We start from the raw sequence: 15,950 nt of genomic DNA on the forward strand, positions 1-15,950 counted from the left end.
TGTCGACGGGCTCAAGAGGGCTGATTGTCAGAGTTAGAAGGCCGTGGGCGTCAGACGAGAAGCCGCAAAGATCACGTGCAACGCGTACCTACATGAATTTGAAATTTTCTGACAACCTCTCACTTTCCCTTCGACAAGCGACGATGGGCGCATCGTTTTCAAGGTAAATGCATTCTCATAAGCTTCCTCTTATCGATGTCGAAAGAGGAACTTGTTTCGTCTCATTGCCTCCATTTACGCCGGTAGACTGAATCCCCGTCACAATGCTGTTCATTTGGAGAATAATGCTTTGTATTGAAGCGAAAACAAGGCCTGGAATTTCTGCTGCAGTATGGCTCAGGTACGTTATCAGTGGTTATGTCGTCCTGTTGTTTTCCTGATACAAGGCAAGGACGCTTAGCTGAGATCACGTCGACCGACGACCGCACGACGGTGATGAAAGCCGAAAGTGATCTTTATATGCTTGGCATACCTTACCTTTCGGTGAGTTCCGTTCTTTTTTACAGCATGGCTTATTCAGATTCTATGTCTGTTAGTAATTCGGGCTGTATATATATATAATCTCCTCAGTGCCAGTTCAATACTCAGCTATGCCATCACTCAATCCTCCCAGGAAGGTTCTCGTCTCCGGTGCAAGTGGCTACATTGCAGCATGGATCGTCCGTACCCTTTTGGAGAGAGGCTATACAGTACGAGGGACAGTACGTAGTCTAGCGAAGGGAGAACATTTGAAGGAGACTTTCAAGTCGTATGGAAATAAGCTGGAAATTGTCGTAGTCGACGATATGTCCAAGGTGCCGTGTAACGTTCAATAAGACGAGCAGATTCTGATATCCAAGACAGGATGGCGCTTTCGATGAAGCGGTTAAGGATGTGGATGCGATACTCCATACAGCATCGCCTGTCCAATTGAACGCAGATGACCCCCAAGGTATGTTCTGCCTTCACGGATATCGATTTCTTATTTCATTGCATGCAGAACTGATCGCACCCGCTGTGAAGGGCACAGTTGGCATGCTGACCAGTGCGGCCAAGTATGGGTGCGCATATATCCGCTGATTTCATTTTTCTGTTGCCCAACATTGCTCAGATCATCCGTTCGGCGTATCGTCGTCACTTCTTCGTGTGCTGCACTTGTGCGGTCAGAGCCAGGCACCATTACCTTATCAGAAGTCGACTGGAATGAGCAAGCACCAAAGGAAGTAGAGGAGCAAGGACGGGATGCATCGCCTATTGCGAAATATCGCGCGTCCAAGGCACTGGCCGAGAAAGGTACTGTGGTCTTCGTCCCGGACGAGGTGCATGTACTGATGGTCCGAAGCTGCTTGGAGTTTCTATGAGGGACACAAGTCTGAGTTTTCGTGGGACCTGACCATGATTAACCCGCCATGGGTATTTGGGGTAAGCAGTCGCCGGATTCCTTGAGATGCTTATCTGACTCCTCTTGTCAGCCCTTCATTCATGACGTGCCCACCCTTAATTCCCTCAACGTCTCCGCAAAAGTATGGTACGACAACGTAGTCCAGGGGAACGTGGGCAGATTGTCCCCCGACGCAATCCTTACACAGCCAGGGACCGCTTGGGTGGACGTCCGTGATCTCGCCGAAGCTCATGTCCGAGCATTGGAGGTTGAAGCAGCTGGTGGTGAAAGGATCATCGTCTCAGCTGGCCCCTGCGTGTGGCAGGACTGCAGTACGTCTTTTATGCACCCCAGAAAACTCGGCTGATTAACATTTGTAGTTAATGCGACGCAATCTGTCTCGACGTCTCGCATTTTACCCAAGCCTGTCCTTGGGGATGTAAAGTATGCGGTTATCTTTGACACAAGCAAGGAGAAGAGATTACTTGGGTTGAAGTTCAGGACCATGGAGGAAACATCGAGAGATGTCTTGGCCGATTTTGACAGACTCGGGTGGTGATTGAGAGGTATACGTTCAGTCTATTTGTATGTCAAACTCACAACTTCACCCCGATTTATCTGCCGAATAAGAATCGATTTCCAACCACGAACCATCAAGCACTCGTTGAATGATGTTGATCTCTCCTTTTCAATCATGCAAGGAACGAGGGCCTATGTGTGTGGTGCAAAGAGCGATAAAAATCGACGAGCGGTACTGAGTAGCAAACCAACTCACGCGAGCAAAGAAACATCGTGATCTTCGCCATCCTCTTTTTAACTCAGTCCCTGTACCTGAACGTATCCAGGGTGTTGATTACCCTGACCTCTGAAATATCCAGGGCGGCGAATGAATGGAAAAGGCGATGCCGGCCATTGACGCATCTATAGGCTGACCTCATCGTCACACTAGTTCCAGCGCCATTCTTGCCGATAGCGAGATATTCATGCCCAACTGCACACTTCTGTCAGGGTATTTCGAAAATCCATCTCAACTAGGCTAGCTCTCAGACATGCATCGATACCAGCTACCTTTACACCTAAATCAACAAGAAACGCTATATATTCCTAAAGAATTTTTTCGCGGGCGTAAACACCACCATATGCCCATATGCTCTCTCTTAGAGGCTATTTCCCGCGATGAATGTGGGTGACAGCAGCGGGAGGTAGTGGTAATGCGGGGGAAGAGACGTACAACGTTATAAACTAGTTGACAAATTTCCTAGGTGTGTATGATGCTTTTTCCTGGCACATGTCTGACATCTACGATAGGACGGCCGACTGGAACTGGTGAAGCAACTATGTTCAACTGTCAAGGCAGCTCGGCTCGCTCTGGATCACAGACATCGATTATCTTTTTCGGGACCTTGCGAACTGGATGGTCGGGACACTACTTAACCAATCTCCTGGCGGTAATCAAGGCCAAATTTCTACGATTTATTCAAATCCGCGGAATCTAATGCACATCTAGCAAGTTTGGAGGGACCTGCGAGAAATAATGCTGATGCTATTCGGTAATTAATACTATTAATCGCGACTGCGCCGGCTGCTGTATATATGGATTCCAGCTCCGCAGAGAACAGGTACGCCAATACTATACACGCGTTCAGACTTTGAAGCTAATGATAAAAGCTGTTCGAATTTCGTTCCTACGTCTTATCGAGGCTTGGGGTTGTACAACCGGTTTAGAATGAGTACTCAACCATAAAGGCAGATTCTCACCAGCCGATCCCTAGACTTTCTATTGCCTGTCCGCGTTCAATCCGCCTATCACACTAGCGCATTGCCAACTCTGGGCCGTTGCTGTCGCTCTCACCCATACCTTTATCAAGGTACTCCACAATCACCGAATGCATATTTGTTTTTGGACAACTTACCTATTCTATGTTACTCCTCCGTCTTCGCCTTGGTCGATTACCGGATTTCGGCCAAGCAAAAGATTTCTTTGACCGGTCAGACTCACTCCGACATTACGCCACTGGTTGACTACTAGTCTACATACAAAATAGCGGTCCCGACCATAGGACATTGACCTAACCTAAGCTACCCGATCCGATCCCTCCCTACAATGCATTCAACAGGATAATATAAAACCGCCTTTGTCTCCGTTACATGCAGTATCATCGATGGTGGACTCAAAGTTCTTCCAGCCTATCAAAGTAGGCAATCTCAATCTCAGCCACCGCATCGTACTGGCACCCATGACCCGTTACAGGTCAAGGGAGAAAAGCCATATTCCATATGTCTCGATAATGAAGGAGTATTACGCTCAGCAAGGCAGTGACCCGGGAACACTTCTCATCACCGAGGCGACGTTTGTGGCTCAATAGGCTGGGATATACAAGAACGCGCCAGGGGCATGGACTCAGGCGCAACTGAGTGCATGGAAAGAGGTGCGATTCATTACGAGTTGTTCTGATGGACCAATTTCTTAACTTCCAGCCAGATAACCGACGCTGTGCACGCCGAAGGGAGCTTCATATTCTGGCAACTTTGGGCATTAGGACGTACGGCTGACTACACCGACCTCAAGGAGGAAAATCCTTCCCTCGACATTGTTGCACCCTCCGCCATCAAGCTTACCGACTCCTTGGAAACGCCACGCCCACTCACCCTCGATGAAATCAAAGAGTACCTCAGCTCTTCGCGCGCGCAGCCTTTGACGCTATACACAAAGCAGGCTTCGACGGTGTTGAAACTTGAGATACATGGTGCGAATGGATATCTCATCGACCAGTTCCTGCAGGACTTGTCTAACCAGCGTACGGACGAGTACGGAGGGAGCATTCAGAACCTTGTTCAGTTTGGGTGAGTCGGAGGTCCTCGATGCTGTCGCTAAGGCTATACCACGACGCACAGGGATCAGGCTCAGTCCTTGGGGTACCGCGCAGGATATGGGCATGCAGGACCCTGTACCCACGTTCTCATACTTCGTGTCCGAGGTTAAGAAGAGGCATCCCGACCTTGCTTATTTACATGTCGTGGAGCCAAGGATCGCTGTTGACAGATCGACTCCATCGGAGTCGAATGACTTCATCCGTCGTATATGGGCACCGAGGCCGCTCATCTCGGCAGGAGGATATACTCGAGAGAGCGCAATGCAGACGGCTGATAGGAAGGGCGATATCATCGCATTTGGAAGGTATTTCATTTCGAATGTGAGTTTCACTTTTCTCAAAGTATTATTGGACAAAGCTGATGTCGTTGTATTCTCGATAGCCTGATCTTACTGTGAGACTAAAGGACAACGCACCATTCATGCCGTATGACAGATCGACTTTTTACCTACATGGGGAGGTCGCCGAAGGGTATATTGACTACCCTTTTGCTTCAGAATTGTAGATACAATATTTTGGTACACAGAGGACTTCGCATACAAATATGAAAGCACGACAGTACACAATATTATTAATTCGAATGCATTGTATTCAGGTCTCATTCTACGCTGGCGAATATTTTTCTTTCCTTATCCTTCCTTATCCTCGGCAGCAACGCAGAGAGAGGTTCTGTAAGCGGGTAAGCTCGCTGTCGGTCTTATATTTTGCTCATAGAGGCACACCGCTTCGCATTCTGATTCGAAAGGAAATCCTATCAATTAATTTCCAAACATCTGCCTACCATCAGACATGGACGGCGCGGCCGACTAGCTCAGTTGGTTAGAGCGTCATGCTAATAACGCGAAGGTCTTAGCTTTGATCCCCACGTTGGCCACTGTCTTTTTTTTTTGTGTATTTTTCTTTTATCCGGCTTCGAGTTAGTGTCAATGTCTCTTAATGACACACGTATCAATACCTAGGTCTTAATGTAACCACTGGAACCTTGGCTTGCTGATCCATCTTCTACAGGACCTCCAGGTTTGGGCATGCAAAACCTGTGTTTCGGTCCGATGGGTTCCGGTCTAGTAACTTGAACTTTGACATTCCTTTTGACAAGTCGTCAATCTTCGCCGTCGTACTCGACATTTTCAGGTTTCTAGATCCGACCTTCGAGACAAACGTAACACTATGCCTTCCTGAGGCTGGAGGACCAGTAGAGGGACGATGATGTTACGACAGTTATCAGATTGGCAATCACACCAATATACGCCTACTGTAAGGCTGGCTAAGTGGACGACGTTCTCGAGGAGCCTTGTGGCTGTAGGATAATGTGCTGGACTAGTAAGCATTTCTTTGCTACCGTAAGGTCTTCCTTCAAGAGGGTCGAACAGCCGGCGAGGACATGCGATTAACTACCTTTTGCCCCGACTCTGCTAATGCGTCTAGGTATCTTTTCGTTCCGTATAGGCCTGTAATAATCGTAAGCATGCATCTTTCCAGGCTGATCAATAAATACACTGACCTTCCTTGATAGTGGCCCATGTGGGCTTCCCCTCCTCGCCCTTCCAATGGAACGGGTAATACCTCTCAGGCAAAGAGACTCTGGCGACCTTGCTATTCTCGTCCACAGTGACGACATTGTACGTCCTTATATATGCCTGCATCATCTGCACGACCCCCTCCGGAGTGGCGAGACGATGCCCCTGCGGATTGTGTAGCAGCGATCCCCAGTAATAACCTGCTCACCCGAATCGTCAACATCTCTCGTCACAATCTTCAACAGTTCACGTACAGCAACTGTTTATAATCTGCTGCCACGAGCTTATTTGGCGGTGTTGGAATTGCAAAAAGGCAAGTTCTTCGGCCGTACAGTAGTTTCTTCCTCGGTAGAGTTCTTGATTGATAATCTCTTCTGGTAGCATCGGTGGTGCCGGTCTGGGAGCTCCCTTTAGGCGGTAATGCGATGGTGAGAGAGGCTGGTCAGAGTCGTCCATCAGGATGAAGGTTTGTCTCTTTGTTCTTGACTTGGCGCTAATATTGATGCACTTTTATAGCAGTGGCGTTGTCCTACATTTTCAGGGTTCTTGGTTACAGCCCTATTCCCCACCGGAAAAATAAGATTTGACCTTGTATATTTCGTTCGACTTGCTGCTGCTTGACGGTGCGATCAATATCACGTCGGTTCACTAGCAGTGCAGCACCCTTCGAGGTTTTGGTCTCGCGACACCACATACCCCCAGTCTAGAACACAAGCTGTGCACAAATGTACACACTGGGTTCAAAGTCCGCGTGTTCTTGACCTCCGGTTCCGACTCTTGTTCTATGACTCCAACTTTTCAACGCTCGGGCAAAATGGATCTCCTGTGACCTGCCATCCCCTTGTGTGTCTTTCCCGCAACAAACAGTCAATGATGATCCCGATTCTGTGTCCTTTATTTCCCAGAATCGGCGGTCAACCCCGACCTGTAAAACTGAGTGCAGGCATCGTCTGCTGACCAAAGTTAGGCTCTTGATGCATCTTTTTCGTTATGACCTTAAAATCCCAGGTACTCCGTCGCAGCCCGACATGGCATCTACTCGATAACTTTCATCCGCGGTCGGCGTTCCGTAAATGACGAGGAAGAGAACGGATCATAGACATTGGCGCGCTACATACAATATCAATCTTTTGATGAATGTTTGAGTAGGACCCCTTCAACAGCTTGGCGCTCGAGTTTTGTTGTATATATATATATGTACATCATTGGTGAAAAAATAATATACACCCACACAAAGATTATTCAGGCTCAAAGCCACCAATCGCTCTAACACCTTCTACAACACGTCTATACTCTTTCAACAGCTCCGCTATCTCTGACATTTTCAAATCGTCCACCTCACAATCTAAGAATCGTTTATTCGGCGGCGCTAGGGATAAACGTCCCTGTGTCGCGGACTCCGCGACGGGACTATCAAACCGAGTAGTCGTAGGCAAGATAGACGGCCTTCTTGACGGTGGAGGCGAACTCTAAAAGTTCACGGTGAACCCACTACAACGAAGCAAAGATAAAACTGCGTACCTTCTTCGCAGTAAGACCGGAAACACTAGCTAACCGGTCACTCAAACTCGGTCGCGGTGCCTTCCTCCGCTTCTTCTTCTTCTTGCTCATCATGCTCTCGAAACTCTTGATACTCCTCGTATCCCCAGGAGGACTATAGTCTGCTTCATCGTCGTCGTCGTCATCATCTTCGCTCTCTTCGCTCTCCTCCTCTTCCACATCCTCACTCTCGTCATCACTCGACACAAGTACCCTACTCCGAACCGAACCAGCCCTGCTCCTCCTACTCCGCACCGACCCCGGCCTTGACACCGTCACTAGCTCCTCCTCACCGCCTAGTTTCGGCGTCGACCCAGGTAACATGCTCTTGATCGAAAACCCACTCTCCCTCCTCAACAGTCCAAACCCGGGCCTCACCGCATTCCATGGAGCAGAGCCTTGCACGTTATCCAACGCAGGTGCGTTCGTATTGTTTGGCAGCAGAGATTTGAGCATTCCGAATGAGGTATCGACAACACCTGTGATGACCTTGTTCGCAGATCCAGCGATCGCGTCGACTTGCTGCTCCACACGATCGCGTAATCCATCCTTGGCGGTGCCCCGCTCCTGTGAGGAAGCCCGTGAAGATGGAGAGGATGCGGACGTCACGATAGGTATCGGTGTCAGATCTGCCGTGCTAACACAAAAGGTTAACTAAATGCCAGCTCATATAGAATCATAAACCCACCTCAATACTCGTCCACCCTCCTGGCCCAAGCCGAGGCTCTTCAAATCCACATTCTCGAGGAACTCGATAACGGCCATAAGGTTGATAACGCAGTAGTTTTCTTCCCCGTTTGCATGTTTGTTCCTGAACCGTTGGGTATACAATACATGCGACACAAGATGCGGAGGGTTAGACTTGACAACAGAGAAAATGAGAAGGGGGAAGAGAACGTCGAGAGATATCGGTGTTCCATCTCGGGGTGAGTTGGATTTGTCTGAAGCCACGGTAGAAGGTCGAGGTGATGAAGGGGAGGGGGAAATCGACTTATTCTCGTCGTCTACTGTCGAAGCATCAGGTATGGCGAGTCCGTTAACCTTGTGTTCTGGTTCGACGATTGCAGGGACCAATTGTGAGTTCGGGGAGGAATCCTTCGCTTGAGACTCAATGCGAGATTGCGATCGTGACCTTTGATCCTTATCCTTATCCTTACTTAGACTTCTTGGCATCCGTGTTGGCTCCAGCATCACTTCCTCTGGCAACGTCTCGTTCTCGTTTCTCAAGCGTATAGGCGGCAATCTCGTCAGACCCTCTGATAAACGGGGTTGTCAGGACCTCGCACCGGGGGGGATGGGGCAGAAAAAAGAACCCACCAACGATAACCTTGTGAGCCTCAACAAGAAGCGCAGCCTTATCAGCCGGTGATTGGACGAATTGTAATTTAGTCAGCACTAACAAAATAGAGTGAGCGGCTGATGATATGGTATAGCGCTGACTTACTGTCTCCACATGCCTGAATTAAACTATCCAGCTGTTCATGGTCGGTGACATCCCCATCAATAATGATGTCAAGATGATGGAGACCCAGGTCGAGCATGTTAAGTGCAGCAACACGACTGGACAATGCTTCATCATGACTGAGATCATCCGACTGTGTAGGATGTAAGAGTCTATCAGCAAGAGTTAGCCCTTGTCAGTTTCTGAAAGGAACGAAAGCAACCTATCATAAAACGTCTCGCATATCGCCTTTTCGACACAATCAAGCACCTTGGTCTCGTCGTCCTCAGAAGACGGATCTTCGAGCTCACTCTTCTCATCATCTTCTTTCCTTGCTCGCAATCTAAGTTCCTCCTCTATTCCATAGTAAAAGTCTTGAAACATGTCTGCCACCTCTACCGTGTCATAGTCGATGGGCTGAATCGTGTATTTCACGCCGTGATTAGTTTCTCCGCCAGTCTCCGATTTTCTCACTCGGGTGAAGGGGTGGAAGCTCTCCGTGAACACTTGCGTACGATTGATCAGCCAGCGAGGTGAACCAGCTAGTGACTCTGATATGCGAGTCTTGAGTGCAAGCAGGGTCTGCTTACATACGTTGTTGAAGATAACCGGTTCTGAGATAGTAAATGCGGGGATAATTATAGGTGCAGGGGATGGGGGGGAAGTATCTTCAACGCTAGAAATGCTGCTCGTTGACGGTGTCGATTTATGACCAAAGAGAGATGCAAAAGGATTTGCTAAACGCGAAGCTTGCTGAGATGGTCGAGGGGGTAGTGGAGGTTTCGCACGAGGTGGAACAGGTAAAGATGTAGTATGCGCTGGTACTCGAAAAGAAGGAAACGCAGCGGTCACTGGAGGTAAAGGAGGTAGGTTTCCGAGTGTTGTGGATCGTGTGGAAGGAGCAAGTATTCCTTGGTAGAGCTTTGAGGAAGGGTGAAGGGAGGATTGGAAAGTAAGGGTCGTGCTTGAAGTTGGTTAGAATAGTATATGAAGGAGAAATCAGGGCGTACTTGTTCAGTACACCTCGGAGACCAGACAAAGTAACGATAGGTGCGTCCTTGCGTGAAGGCCCATCGCAAAGGATGATATGGTCCTTCACAAAGTCGGCAGTGATCTTTTCGTTGGTCGCCGTTTCCAATGGTAATAAAAGTGTTGCCTGTCAGTACGGCTCAGCCTTAGTTTTTGTGGGTACGATAACGATACGCACCTTGCCATTGGTAACGGCGCTCCAAACGTCTACCCATTCCTCTGCGCTCTCCGTTTCAGAGGCGAGCTTCTCGAGAATGGCCCAACCAACTGTTCCGGTATCCAGGCCGATATTCTGGGCGGCCGCCTTGAGGTTCATGAGCTGCAACTTGCTCGTCGCGTCGCCTTGATGCTGTGTGCTTGTAGAGGAGGCTGAAGGTAGTACATTCGTCGTCGTCATCGCCGTTGTAGTTGGTAGTCGCTGCCTAGGCGTGTACGGTACATATCGTTGTGGAGAGTCGCCCGTTGGCGACAGAAGAGGATGCGCAGTGAGGGATTCATTCGATGGTGTCCTGCTCAGACGGCCTTGAGTGCGCCCTATCGACGTCGCCGGAAAGAGGTGGTCGCGCTGCGTGGTCATCGTGCATCACGGTGTACTAGAAGGAGCATGTAATTACGTAATTAATTGAATTTCTTTAACTCGGGCCGAGATCCGACGCTTAGTGTTACCTGTTCGTTCGATTGAACTCAAGGGCCGGGTCAAGGCTCACAATATTGAGCGCTTATAGGCATGCACGAGACTAAACTCGGTAATAGCGACTAGATTCGCCTTCTATTTATACCTCCATTTAATCAGTATAATTTGGATCCAGCACCCATTGGCAGACAGATTTATGGTCCCTTTTCGACCCCTTCTTCCTTTCTTTCAGATGGCACTCAAACTGAGCTCTCAGTACTAAGTGCTAAGCACTTTCGGGAACGACAATATCAAACTCAAGTATCAACAAGTAGTTTTTCATTGGACTCCGCTGTTAGAGACACTACGAGATGAATCATAGTTGCTGAAGCACACTTTGAACCTCATTCCGAATCAACACGAAAGAACAGTTACAGCCTAATATATAGATATGAAGTTCAGAACCGTATTTTGGTTCAGGCCATCATAGTACACAGATTCAAAGTAGAGTCCGCAGAGGTAGTCTGATCCTTCGGGTGATGAATGATGGAGCAGCGAGCTGCTGCCTGTGATATGATTGCGCACAAAAGTCAGGGTTTCGGACCGGTAGATTACTGGTAACGGGTTACTGCAAGGCTCAAGCAACTGCTAGAAAAACAATACAATGATCAAAAAATTATTGGATGGCCAACATGGGGATCAAACCCAAGACCTTCGCAATATTAGCACAACGCTCTAACCAACTGAGCTACTCAGCCATACTATCAACACCTGATGGTATACACATGTCTGGAAATTAATTGGTAGGATTTCCTTCGAATCAGAATGCGAAGTGGTGTGCCTCTATGAGCAAAATATAAGACCGACAGCGAGCTTACCCGCTTACGGTACCGCTCTACGCTGCCAAGAATAAGAAAAACAAAATATTCACAAGCGTAGAATGAGACCTGAATACAATGCGTTCGAATCAGTAATATTGTGTGCTGTTGTGCTTTCATAGTTGTGTGCGAAGTCTTCCGTGTACCAAAATATTGTATCTACAATTCTGAAGCAAAAGGGTAGTCAATATACCCTTCGGCGACCTCCCCATGTAGGTAAAAAGTCGATCTATCATACAGCGTGAATGGTATGTTGTCCTTTAGTCTCACAGTAAGATCAGGCTATCGAGAATACAACGACATCAGCTTTGTCCAATAATACTTTGAGAAAAGGGAGGCTCACATTCGAAATTAAATACCATCCAAACGCGATGATATTGCCCTTCTTATCAGCCGTCTCCATCGCGCTCTCCCGAGTATATCCTCCTGCTGAAATGAGCGGCTTCGGTGCCCATATACGACGGATGAAGTCATTCGACTCTGATGCATTCAATTTATCAACAGCGATCCTTGGCTCCACGACGTGTAAGTAAGCAAGGTCAGGATGCTTCTTCTTAATCTCGGACACGAAGTATGAGAACGTGGGTACAGGATCCTGCATGCCCATATCCTGCGTGGTACCCCAAGGATTAAGCCTGATTCCTGTCTGTCATGGTTCAATAGCCTTAATGACAGCATCGAGAACCTCTAACCTGAACAGAGCACGATTCTTGATGCTTCCTCCGTACTCATCCATACGCTGGTTAGACACATCCTGCAGGAACTGGTTGATGAGATATCCATTCACACCATGTATCTCAACACCGTCGAAGCCTGCTTTGTGTATGATGTCGAAGGCTGCACGCGCGAAGAGCTGAGGGTACTCTTTAATTTCATCAAGGGTGAGTGGGCGTGGCGTTTCCAAGGAGTCAGCAAGCTTGATGGCGGAGGGTGCAACAATGTTGAGGGAAGGATTTTCCTCCTTGAGGTCGGTGTAGTCAGCCGTACGTCCTAATGCCCAAAGTTGGCAGAATATGAAGCTCCCTTCGGTGTGCACAGCGTCGGTTATCTGGCTGGAAGTTAAGAAATTGGTCCATCATAACAACTCATACGAACTGCACCTCTTTCCATGCACTCAGCTATGCCCGAGTCCATGCCCCTGGCGTGTTCTTGTATATCCCGGCCTTCTGAGCCACAAACGTCGCCTCGGTGATGAGAAGTGTCCCCGGATCGCTGCCTCGCTGAGCGTAGTACTCCTTCATTATCGAGACATACGGAATATGGCTTCTCTCCCTTGACCTGTAACGGGACACAGGTGCCAGTACAATGCGGTGGCTGAGAGTGAGATTGCCTACTCTGATAGGTTGGAAGAGCTTTGAGTCCACCATCGATGATACTGCATGTAACGGAGACAAAGGCAGTTTTATATTATCCTGTTGAATGAATTGTAGGAAGGGATTGAATCAAATAGGTTAGGTTAGGTCGATGCTCTATGGTTGGGACCATTATTGTGTATGCACATTGACTAGTAGTCAACCAGTGGCGTAATGGCGAAGTAAGTCTGACCAGAGACCGTGGGGCAGCCGATAGACATCGACACGTCTTTTGCTTAGCCGACAATCTGGTAATTGGCCAAGGCAGAGACGGAGAAGGAGTAACATAGTATATGTAAGTTGTCCAGCGACATATAAGGATTTCGACGATTTTGAAGTACCTTTACAAAGGTATGGGTGAGAGCGACGATGACGGCCCAGAGTCGATGCGCTAGTGTGATGGATGGATTGAACGTAGAAAAGTCTCTTGGTCGGCTGGTGATAATCTCCATTTATGGTTGAGTACTCATTCTGAACCGATTGTACAATCTCAAGCCTCGATAGAACGTAGTAACGAAACCCGAACGGCTTTTATCATTAGCTTCAATGTCTGGACGCACGTATAGTATTGGCGTACCTGTTATCCGCAGAGCTGGAACCCATCTATACAGCAGCCGACGCAGTCGTGACTAATAGTATTAATTATTGAATAGCAGTAGCATTATTTCTCGCAGGTCTCTCCAAACTTGCTAGATGTGCATTAGATTCCGTGGATTTGAATAACTCGTAGAAATTTGGCCTTGATTACCACCAGGACATTGGTTAAGTAGTGTCCCGACCATCCAGCTCGCAAGGTCCGGAAAAGATAATGGAAGTTTATGGTCCAGAGCGATCCGAGCTGCCTTGACAGTCGAACATGATTGCTTCACCAGTTCCAGTCGGCCGTCCTATTGTAGATGTCAGACATGTGTCACGAAAAAGCACTATACACACCTAGGAAAATTGTCAACTACAGTGTATTGTTGTACATCTCTTCCCCTGCGTTACCACCACCTCCCGCTGCTGTCACCCTTACGAGCGTATGGCGAGAAATTTCTTTGGGAATACATAGCGTTTCTTGTTGATTTAGCTGCAAAGATAGATGGCATCGATGCACGTCTGAGAGCTGACGTAGTTCAGAATATCTGATAGAGGAGTGCAGTTGAGCATGAACATCCCGCCATCGACAAGACTGGGGTTGGAACTGGTGTGACGACAAGGTCAGCCTATAGGTGCATCAATGGCCGGCATCGTTTTTTCCATTGATTTGTCGCCCCAGATATTTTGTAAGACCCCTTCAGATATAAGAGACTAGGGTGATCAACACCCGGGATGCGTTCAAGTGCAGAGACTAAAGGAACAAGAGGACAGCAAAGATTGTGATGCTTCTTTGCTCAGGGGAATCGGCTTCGCCATTGCGTGCTGCTCATCCATTTTATCGCTCCTTGCATCGCACACATAAGAAGCCCTTGTTCCTTGCATGATTTGAAAAGGAAAGATCAACGTCATTTAACGAGCGCTGGTTGGCTGGTGGTTGGAAATCGATACTTATTTGGCAGATAAATCGGGGTAAAGTTGTGAGTTTGACATACAAATAGACTGAACATATACCTCTCAATCACCACCCGAGTCTGTCAAAATCGGCCAAGACATCTCTCGCTGTTTCCTCCATGGTCCTGAACTTCAACCCAAGTAATTTCTTCTCTTTGCTCATGTCAAAGATAACTGCATACTTTGGTTCACCAGGGACTGGCTTAGGGAGAGTGCGAGACGTTGAGGAAGATTGCGCCGCAATAACTGCAGATGTTGATCAGCCCGGTTTTGTGGGGGGTATAAAAGACCTACTGCAGTCCTGCCACACGCATGAGCCAGCTGAGACGATGATCCTTTCACCACCAGCTGCTTCAACCTCCAATGCTCAGACATGACCTTCGGCGAGATCACGAACGTCCACCCAACTGTTTCCTGGCTTTGTAAGGATTGTGTCGGGGGACAATCCACCCATATTCTCCTGGACTACGTTGTCGTACCATAATTTTATGGAGGCGTTGAGGGCATTAAGGGTGGGTACGTCATGGATGAAGGGCTGACAAGAGGAGTCAGATAAGTATCCAAAGGAATCCAGCGACCGCTTACCCCAAATACCCCTGGTGGGTGAATCACGGTCAAGTCCCACGAAAACTCAGACTTGTGTCCCTCATAGAAACTCCAAGCAGCTTCGGACCATCAGTACATGCACCTCGTCCGGGATGAAGACCACAGTACCTTTCTCAGCCAGCGCCTTGGACACACGATATTTTATATTAGGCAGGGCATCCCGGCCCTTCTCCTCTACTTCCTTTGGTGATTGCTCGTTCCAGTCGGCTTCTGATAAGGTAATGGTGCCTGGCTCTGACCGCAGAATTGCAGCACACGAAGAAGTGACGACGATGCACTGTATGGATGATCTGAGCGATGTTGGGCAACAGAGATATGAAATCAGCGGATATATGCGCACCCATACTTGGCTGCACTGATCAGCATGCCAACTGTGCCCTTCACAGCGGGTATGATCAGCTCTGGGTGCAATGAGAAGAGAGATCGATATCCGTAAAGGCAGAATATACCTTGGGGGTCATCTGCGTTCAATTGGACAGGCGATGCTGTATGGAGTATTGCATCCACACCCTTAACTGCTTCATCGAAAGCGCCGTCCTGTCTTGGACATCAGAATTTGCTCGTCTTATTGAACGCTACACGACACCTTGGACATATCGTCGACTATGACAATTTCCAGCTTATTTCCATACGACTTGAAAGTCTCCTTCAAATGTTCTCCCTTCGCTAGACTGCGCACTGTCCCTCGCACTGTATAGCCTCTCTCCAAAAGGGTACGGACGATCCATGCTGCAATGTAGCCACTTGCACCGGAGACGAGAACCTTCCCGGGAGGATTGAGTGATGGCATAGCTGAGGGTTGAACATAACTGGGGCCGAAGAGATTATATATACAGGCCGGATTACTAACAGACACAGAATCTGAATAAGCCATGCTGTAAAAAAGAACAGAACTCACCGAAAAGACATCATCTCAGCTAAGTGTCGTTGCCTTGTATCAGGAAAACGGCAAGATGACATAACAACTGATAACATACCTGAGCAAAACTGTGGAATAAATTCCAAGTCTGGTCTTCGCTTCAATACAAAGCTATATTCTCCAAATCAACAGCATTGCGGAAATGGAGGTGATGAGACTAAAGGAGTTCCCCTTCTGACATCGAGAAGAGGAAACTTATGAAAATGCATTGCCTAGAAACCGATGCGCTCATGGTCGCTTGTCGAAGGGAGAGAAAGAGTTGTCAGGAAATTTCAAATTTCCGCTGACAAAGA

The 15,950-nt window shown here is 48.1% G+C and overlaps 5 protein-coding genes and 2 non-coding genes across 7 annotated transcripts; 3 read left to right on the forward strand and 4 right to left on the reverse strand.

Annotated features, from left to right (window-relative positions):
• The first annotated feature begins 100 nt into the window (after positions 1 to 100).
• Positions 101 to 2,003, forward strand: EV420DRAFT_1532971 (D-lactaldehyde dehydrogenase). The gene is made up of 9 exons (XM_060472739.1): positions 101 to 340; positions 392 to 483; positions 537 to 806; positions 847 to 931; positions 980 to 1,040; positions 1,091 to 1,272; positions 1,322 to 1,401; positions 1,452 to 1,692; positions 1,741 to 2,003. Exons 3-9 carry the CDS (start codon positions 591 to 593, stop codon positions 1,917 to 1,919), a joined length of 1,044 nt encoding a protein of 347 aa, XP_060332606.1. The 5' UTR covers positions 101 to 340; positions 392 to 483; positions 537 to 590; the 3' UTR covers positions 1,920 to 2,003.
• A 1,519-nt stretch (positions 2,004 to 3,522) lies between these two features.
• Positions 3,523 to 4,738, forward strand: EV420DRAFT_1641115 (uncharacterized protein; the record flags this gene model as incomplete). The annotated part of the gene is made up of 4 exons (XM_060477195.1): positions 3,523 to 3,710; positions 3,839 to 4,204; positions 4,263 to 4,554; positions 4,616 to 4,738. The coding sequence occupies 4 exons, from the start codon at positions 3,523 to 3,525 to the stop codon at positions 4,736 to 4,738; spliced, it is 969 nt and encodes a 322-aa protein (XP_060332607.1).
• Positions 4,739 to 5,033: 295 nt separating this feature from the next.
• EV420DRAFT_t120 lies at positions 5,034 to 5,107 on the forward strand. The gene has a single exon. It is a non-coding gene; the product is annotated as a tRNA-Ile (tRNA).
• Positions 5,108 to 6,988: 1,881 nt separating this feature from the next.
• EV420DRAFT_1267738 (uncharacterized protein) lies at positions 6,989 to 10,336 on the reverse strand (the record flags this gene model as incomplete). The annotated part of the gene is made up of 8 exons (XM_060467404.1): positions 6,989 to 7,217; positions 7,246 to 7,926; positions 7,978 to 8,545; positions 8,607 to 8,684; positions 8,734 to 8,903; positions 8,954 to 9,694; positions 9,741 to 9,886; positions 9,938 to 10,336. The coding sequence occupies 8 exons, from the start codon at positions 10,334 to 10,336 to the stop codon at positions 6,989 to 6,991; spliced, it is 3,012 nt and encodes a 1,003-aa protein (XP_060332608.1).
• Positions 10,337 to 11,056: 720 nt separating this feature from the next.
• On the reverse strand, positions 11,057 to 11,130 carry EV420DRAFT_t126. The gene has a single exon. It is a non-coding gene; the product is annotated as a tRNA-Ile (tRNA).
• A 172-nt stretch (positions 11,131 to 11,302) lies between these two features.
• EV420DRAFT_1671111 (uncharacterized protein) lies at positions 11,303 to 13,044 on the reverse strand. The gene is made up of 5 exons (XM_060479062.1): positions 12,426 to 13,044; positions 12,351 to 12,368; positions 11,924 to 12,298; positions 11,594 to 11,896; positions 11,303 to 11,532 (listed from the first exon to the last, which is right to left on the reverse strand). The coding sequence occupies exons 1-5, from the start codon at positions 12,615 to 12,617 to the stop codon at positions 11,410 to 11,412; spliced, it is 1,011 nt and encodes a 336-aa protein (XP_060332609.1). The 5' UTR covers positions 12,618 to 13,044; the 3' UTR covers positions 11,303 to 11,409.
• Positions 13,045 to 14,168: 1,124 nt separating this feature from the next.
• On the reverse strand, positions 14,169 to 15,543 carry EV420DRAFT_1532991 (D-lactaldehyde dehydrogenase). The gene is made up of 8 exons (XM_060472740.1): positions 15,325 to 15,543; positions 15,188 to 15,275; positions 15,079 to 15,139; positions 14,847 to 15,028; positions 14,718 to 14,797; positions 14,526 to 14,667; positions 14,427 to 14,498; positions 14,169 to 14,378 (listed from the first exon to the last, which is right to left on the reverse strand). Exons 1-8 carry the CDS (start codon positions 15,526 to 15,528, stop codon positions 14,200 to 14,202), a joined length of 1,008 nt encoding a protein of 335 aa, XP_060332610.1. The 5' UTR covers positions 15,529 to 15,543; the 3' UTR covers positions 14,169 to 14,199.
• Between the last annotated feature and the right edge of the window lie 407 nt (positions 15,544 to 15,950).

This window comes from Desarmillaria tabescens (genome assembly GCF_030435595.1).
Source record: "Desarmillaria tabescens strain CCBAS 213 chromosome Unknown EV420scaffold_12, whole genome shotgun sequence".
Taxonomy (NCBI): Eukaryota; Fungi; Basidiomycota; class Agaricomycetes; order Agaricales; family Physalacriaceae; genus Desarmillaria; species Desarmillaria tabescens.